Raw genomic sequence first — 6961 nt, 5'->3', positions numbered from 1 at the left:
AGTTGTCCGCGGATTTCATCATCTTCAGCCGTAGTGGCGACGTAGTTGCGCACTTTAACAGGTACATCCTGAACAAGCGTAGCGAGCGGCTTTCAATCGCCTGAAGTCCGACCCAGGCCACCATCAGCTCCCATCGTCCGTATTCGTGATTGAAACGATGATCCACGATTCGTTCGACACCCAGCATCATACCTTGACTCGAAACGAGTTCTAGTAGCTCCTCCGTAGTGTTTAGGGCCGAATCAGCATAAAACTTTAGTCTCGAAGCATGCACGTCATCGACACGTCCCGTCACTAAGTGTTTGACTTCGAACGAGTGAGGCAGCGCCTTCACAACCTCGAACGGGCCAACCCATTGGCCTAGAAGTTTGTGATTGGGGAGTCGTTGTTCGATTCTTGACCAAAGCACGAAGTCGCCCACATCAAAGTTCACCGGCGTACCTTTGTGAGCCCTCATGTCCTGCAGCCGCTTGCGCTCTTTAGTGTCGTTCACCTCGCGATGTAGGTCCTGAAGCGAAACGCGTAGACTGTCCAGTTTGTCGCTCATATCACCAAGTTCCACGACTCGCTCAACGGAAGTTTCAGTGGCTGGAACAACCAATACATCCAACGCTGATGAGGCCGGCAGTCCGGTGAACACTTCGACTGGCGAATGACCTGCAAGTGATTTCACAGGCGTATGATTTAAGTTTGCCTGAATCACCGGCAGTAGGTACGGCCACTCTTGGCTATCCAGCGAGTATTCCATCAGGAATGCTCGTACAACTTGGAGGACATCTTTGTTCAGTCTTTCTACTGTTCCGTTTAGCCAGGGGGAGTACACAGGCGTAAAGTACAGCTCCATTTTCAATCGGGTGGCCAAGTGCTGCACTATTTCATTACGGAAATGCGTGCCTTGATCTGATAGCAGCGTCTGAGGCAGGCCATACCGGGAATACCACATCAGCAGCGCCTCCGCAGCCACGTATGCCGACGGCGTAGCACACGGAAATAGCTCACAGAAATGCGAAAGTCCGTCCTTGACCACTAGAAGGTAGGTTGAGTCTCCATAGCCATCACCAAGGAAAAGAAAGTACCAGTGGACGTGCTCGTTTTGTTCCGTAGGTGTTAGTAGCGGTCCATGCGGTCGTGGAATAAGTCGAGGTCCTTTAAAATGCTTGCACAGCAGGCACCCCCGGACGAACTTCGCCACCTTATCCTCTAACTTCGTAATGCAGAATCGAGACTTCAGTACGATGATCATTGCTTCTTGACCGCGATGCCCCTGCGCACCATAGTGCGCAACCACAAGAATTCTGGCTAATAAATCTTGAGCTCCAGTTGGGATCCATGGACGTTCATCGACAAGCAGTACACCATTCTCCTCGGAAAAATCGACTCGCAGTCGAGCCTTCTCTCGTCCAGCTTCAGACTGCGCAGCTGCTATGTCCGTCCAGGTAGGAAAAACAAAATCAGCGTCCATCAGAGGGCGAAGCACCGATAGATCTTCAACAGGAACGTTCCGTCGACCTCGTGTTTGGACAGCCGAAACCAAAACTTGCTCTTCACCGCGGACGTGCCACCGGGACACAATATCTGCCCACACATTAGCATCACCAGAAATGTGCTCAATGCGGTAGTGGAGACCACACAGCCGCATCTCCCACCGCTGCAAACGGTCTCGCACATGTTTCTTCAAGTCGGCATGCGGAGCAAATATGTAGATCAAATTCGCGTGATCACAAAATAACCGAAAACCTCCCGGTCGCAGCAGTAAGTATTCAAGATCGTTGCAGGCCTTCACGATCGGATACGCCTCCTTTTCCACCACCGTCCAATTAAGTTGTGAGTGCTTGAACGTACCGCCTTTGCAAATGATCAACTGGTGGTTCTGGCGCTCAACAGGAATGCCTGGTTGCCACTGCATGACTTGTGTTACCACAATACCGAACCCGAAAAGCGACGCATCTGTGAAGACGCACAGCTCAGCGTCCGGATCATGGTGCGCCATCAGCGCAGAGTCTCTCACCAACGAAAGTACATTCTCATAGACAGCCTTTTCGTCACTATCCCATGATGTAGCCACTTGTAATGCATTTCGATTCCGCCTTCCGATCCGCTTCTTTTCGGCCTTTAGCTTGTCATGAAGCGGAGCCACAGTGCGTGCGTAGTCCGAAAGCGAGTCATGCAACCAGTTCGTTGCAAATACAAACCGCTGCAGATCTGCCACAGTTGCAGGGAGCGGAAGTTCCACCAAAGCGTTCACGCGCGCAGGATCATGGCGAATTCCGTCGCTCGAAACTAGTTTGCCACACCACTTGATCTCGAGCTCGAACAACGACGACTTGAGCATGTTGAGTTTGAAGTTGGCTGCACTGACGATCTCGAAGAACTTTCGGAGCGTCTGTAGGAAGTCATGTATTGTTGTAGCGAATAAAATCACGTCGTCGACCCACACAAGGGCCGAATGTGGTATTAGCGGGGCTAGTTCGGTCTGGACTTGGCTCTGGAAATGCAAGGCGGAGTCCATCGCTCCTTGGGGGACTTGATCAGGTGTAAATACACCATCGGGCGTAATAAAAGAAAATATCTCTCGACTTTCTTCATGTAGAGGTAATTGCCAGAATCCCTTAGTGAAGTCAAAACGTCCGAAGAACTTCTTACCGTTGAAGGCGTCGGTCGTAGTGGCGACACTAGGCATCGTACCAGCAATGGGGACTGTCATACTGTTGACGACCCTATAGTCAATGGTCAGCCGGAACTCGTCCTTGGTCCCCGGCTTGCGCACTGGCACTACAGCACTTGCCCAGCGAGATGCGTTATTCTGCTCTACCAGCCCATTATCAACCAAATATTGCACATAGTCACGGATGAACTGGGCTTGCAAAGGCGCATACTTGCGTGCAGGGCTCCTGTAGGGCGTTGCGTTCACCTTCAGCGACACGCGTAGAGGCTCCACATTGGCAGGGAGATCAGGACCAGCTGCATCACGCCAGACGTTTGGAAACTCATCCAGCAAGTCACTAACAGTACCGACATGTTCACTCGGCAGCCCATTGGCCACCGCTCGGTCGAGAAGAGATTCCGGCGAGTCGATTGGCCTATTTAGGTCCGAAAACTCAACACCTACAGGAAAATCGTCAGGCTCTGCCTCCGGCAATGGAGATCCAGCCAGTTGAGCGAGTTGTTGTTCCACGTCGATGCCGAGCCCCTTCAGGACATCCCGGCCCAAAAGAAACTCATCACCTTCACCAGATAGAACCCAGCACGGTACTGAGCGCAGTGATACCATCCCGGCCACTGTAGCTAGCTCGAGATCCAATTTCACCTCTTGTTTGAACAATTGGACCCTGCCATCAGCCATAACAGCTTCAACAGGCGTACTCAGTGGAGTAGTCTCTAGCGTAGGTTGCACTGCCAGGAGTGAGGCCATTATTTTCTCCGGAGCCACGCTCTTGTCGGCGCCGGTATCGGGTGTATAGGGAACATCTAGGAGCTCGTTGATGCGTACAGAACCGGCCGGCGTCGCATAACGGGCAGCCTTTGACCGCACCGGCCCCGAACGCCGCTTTTTAGCCGCGCGAAACTTCTTCACGGTCTCTTCGCGCTGTGCGTCCGTGGCTGTGGGGCAGTCATTGAGCCAGTGTTCTCCCTTGCAGAATAGACAGCCATCACGAGGAGGAGAGCGCGTAGGGCGAGGTCCCGTCGCAGTAGTGGTCGTCGTGGGCGCCGGCGAGGACGTGGGCTCGGTCGGAGCACCACGTTGTGGTTTCTTTTCTGGCTTGATAGTTTTAGAATCCTGCTTTTCCGCATAATCCTGTGAAATTCGATGAAATCGCTGTTGTACCTTTGCATGCTCCAGAATCAGGTCGAAATGAGCGACATATCAGATTTGCAGTCACGCCTCTCTAAATCGATAAGGCGACCGATCTGAGCCTTGAGGACTGGGGGCTGCAAGTTTTCAACCAATAGTCGGCAACGGGCCTTCATTCTACTCTTCTAGCCTGCGTCCGCTTCATTCTCGTTCCCAATCATCCTTAGGTTCGCACGGAACAGCGACGAGACGTCAGGAACGAACTCGTTTTTGAGTGTACGACAGCGTGCTTCGACAACATTCATGATGTCCGCGTCGGTTACCGACGCAATAGGCTATTTGAGCACGTACTTAGCCTGGTTATTAAGCGTCTGCCGTCTCACCGAGCCCTTGACAGTTGCAGCAACATTGTCGTACGTCTCACCCGTGGTAAAGCATCGGTGGCGAATCTTTTCCACGTAACGCTCCCACTCACGATGCCACTCAATCAGAGCAGCGTGCTCCCAGCTGGTCAGCTCTGGAGCCTTAATGACCTCAAAGATGGGTTGAGGGATTGACATCTCTACGTCTCCGTAAGCGTCAACAGGGAAGCCCACCATCTTGAAGTTGTTCGAACTTAACACTTCAACCGAACTTAATTCGAACTTATGTCAGTCGCCCGAAACCGCACTTAGTCGAAGCTGATCGGACTTTGGCGCGCAATATCCAGTAGCGCGTGGAGGAGATGACGATCTGGACGGAAGACTGCGTCCAGGAAGGTTGATCAACAAACTCACACTTCAGAGAGCGCAAAGCTAGCTTTGTCGCGAGAACCGGGGTTTTCTTCCGATGAGGAAAGTTTATTAATGAAAGAAAAGCAAACAAACAAACTCGCTGACCTGAACTAACTCTCCTTGTGTCTTCATCCAGGCTCAACGATCATGCAATCGAGGACACGTGCCCGTGCCCACTCGTCATTCATGCAGCGTGCTCCAAGTCCAATGCAGCGCAGTAGCGTAAGCCTTCTCTTCATCGAAAGGCACTATGACGCGTGCCTTACAGCTTTCCCTCTCGCCATTGGTGCATGCCAGCACGCTGTCGTGGCCATAGCTTGATCAACGGCCGTAATCCGGCTGACACCATGGTCAAGCCCCACAAGTACAGCTGCTGAAAAAGCTATCCTGGTATGGCACAGTCGCTATGGCATACCGCCACAATGGATATGTGACCAGGAGCGCATTATTAAAGCGAAGTTGTAGCGGGGGGGGGGTGCCGGTGTTTAAAGTCACGGCAAGAGTTTATGGTGGGTTACTCACCGATAAACGGTAGTAATGAGTGTGCCAACTGCGATATTGGGCAGGTGCTTCGAGAACTTTGTCTCGAATACAAACTGGACGCTCACGATTTGATTTTTTTGTGTCTTGCTACGAGAAAATCTAAATCATACGTCAGTTCCGTCACTTGGGGAATAAGCTCCAATACTATTATTTTGTAAATTACCGATATCATCCCTGCTAGAATTTAGACGGGACCCGAGACAAAGAAAAATCTGGAACTGCCTGAACAACCTTAGGACATTAAATCGTGGCTTGCAGCTGAGAATTCTAGTATCCATCCTCGTCTTATGCACGAGCTAATGATTGCTTCTCTCGCTCAGCAGACAGAGCACAATTAGCGCCGTCGCCAGCACCCACAGCTACCAAACTTCGGCGTGGGTGATTACATTTTATGATCAAGTGTGAAACATAAGCATCAAGATAAGCTGCTAGCTACATGGATATTACTGTATCAAATTTAGCGGGTGGGTGTAGTGTACACTCTTTCACGGCACAGCATATCGTGACATGGGAGCAGACAGACGTCCAACCTCCCGACTAACGTTCTACGCAGACACTTCGCTGCAAATCTCGGAGAAGATATGTAACGGGGCTACACGCAAGCGGCTACACTTGGTTACGAAAAAGGTTTTCCACGTTGATGTGAGATTGACCAATGGTTACATTTTGGCAGACTGTTGGTTAGCGTATATTTAGGGCATTCATTGGCTATAAAGTCAACATCTAAAACCAATTAGAATAGCAAGATTCCGTCAACCATTCGTTGATAAATACTTTCATTTAATATGTTAGATTAGGACGAAAACCCAAACAAATAAAGTTCTCATTTTTACCGGAAATCGGCTATTTTGAGTAAATCCATACTCTCGGCCAAAAATATAGTTAATCTAAGCCAGCTTAAGCTACCTCATACACGTGCGCTAATGCGTAAGCCGAAGTAGAAGGCTTAAAGTAGGCACATTACAAGATACGTGGGCATGTAGCGGCTCAGGGTCAGATCCTAGCTGCCAATGAGCGTCTGGATGTTGCGGTGTTGGAAATCCCACGTGAGCTCTAGCTACTAGGGTAGATAGGTTGTTTTCACAACAATACGTCTACCAGAACGGCAAAAGATCGCTCAGGCGGACTCGAAGACCCAGGATTTTCCCTTGCACCGGGACAGATTGGACCTTGCAAATCGCTTATACAAACCAACCAGAAAAAAATAATAACACGCTACTAGCACGAGCAAAGCTAGCAGGTGTTTTGAATTCTTGTTGTCCCAACAGCGAAAGGGTACAAGGCACGGATAAGCTTTTTACGAGGACATCGAGTGTTCAATATTCGGGTGGAAGAATAAAAGAGAGGCAACACGCAATCCCAGTCGTGCAAATAGGCAAAATAAAGCCGTCACGTAAACCTTTCGATATAAAATTGACCAATACACACACGGTCTCCTGATCATACCGAATGAACCCTCGCTAGTAAGCTTCAAGTCCACCGGCAGGCATAGCACACACAAGTAAGCTTGACCAGACGATAACCTCGAAGCCGGACGTCGCTTGTGCACTTGAGTTGAAATTCTGTTCTTTATTTAAGTTGCCCTTTCGGGTCAATTCCTAATAAGGAAACCTTAACATGTATACTAACAACACAATCCGTTATGGATTGATTTGCATGTCAGCCGACGCTTGAACCGTCAGCGCGCCTTCATAAGCGACCAGCGAGGATTCGAACCGTCGCCTGGTCTTTGCAAAAGTCGCCCCAAACGCCACCGAGCGTTCGATCCGTGGCTCACCAGTTTAATATCACTGAGTGTAAATAAGGCCATTCCCATCAGTACCAATAAGAACGGCCTGACTCCAGCAACATC

The 6961-nt window shown here is 50.3% G+C and overlaps 1 protein-coding gene across 1 annotated transcript; it reads right to left on the bottom strand.

Moving 5' to 3' along the window:
* Positions 1-3221: 3221 nt before the first annotated feature.
* PITG_04236 (uncharacterized protein) lies at positions 3222-3969 on the bottom strand (the record flags this gene model as incomplete). The annotated part of the gene is made up of 6 exons (XM_002905858.1): positions 3222-3225; positions 3321-3376; positions 3431-3475; positions 3533-3627; positions 3739-3817; positions 3925-3969. 6 exons carry the CDS (start codon positions 3967-3969, stop codon positions 3222-3224), a joined length of 324 nt encoding a protein of 107 aa, XP_002905904.1.
* Positions 3970-6961: the final 2992 nt, after the last annotated feature.

Source organism: Phytophthora infestans, genomic scaffold (genome assembly GCF_000142945.1).
Source record: "Phytophthora infestans T30-4 supercont1.5 genomic scaffold, whole genome shotgun sequence".
NCBI classification, from domain to species: domain Eukaryota; phylum Oomycota; class Peronosporomycetes; order Peronosporales; family Peronosporaceae; genus Phytophthora; species Phytophthora infestans.
The sequence above is the reverse complement of the archived record's forward strand: the minus strand, read 5'-3'. Positions and strand labels throughout refer to the sequence as shown.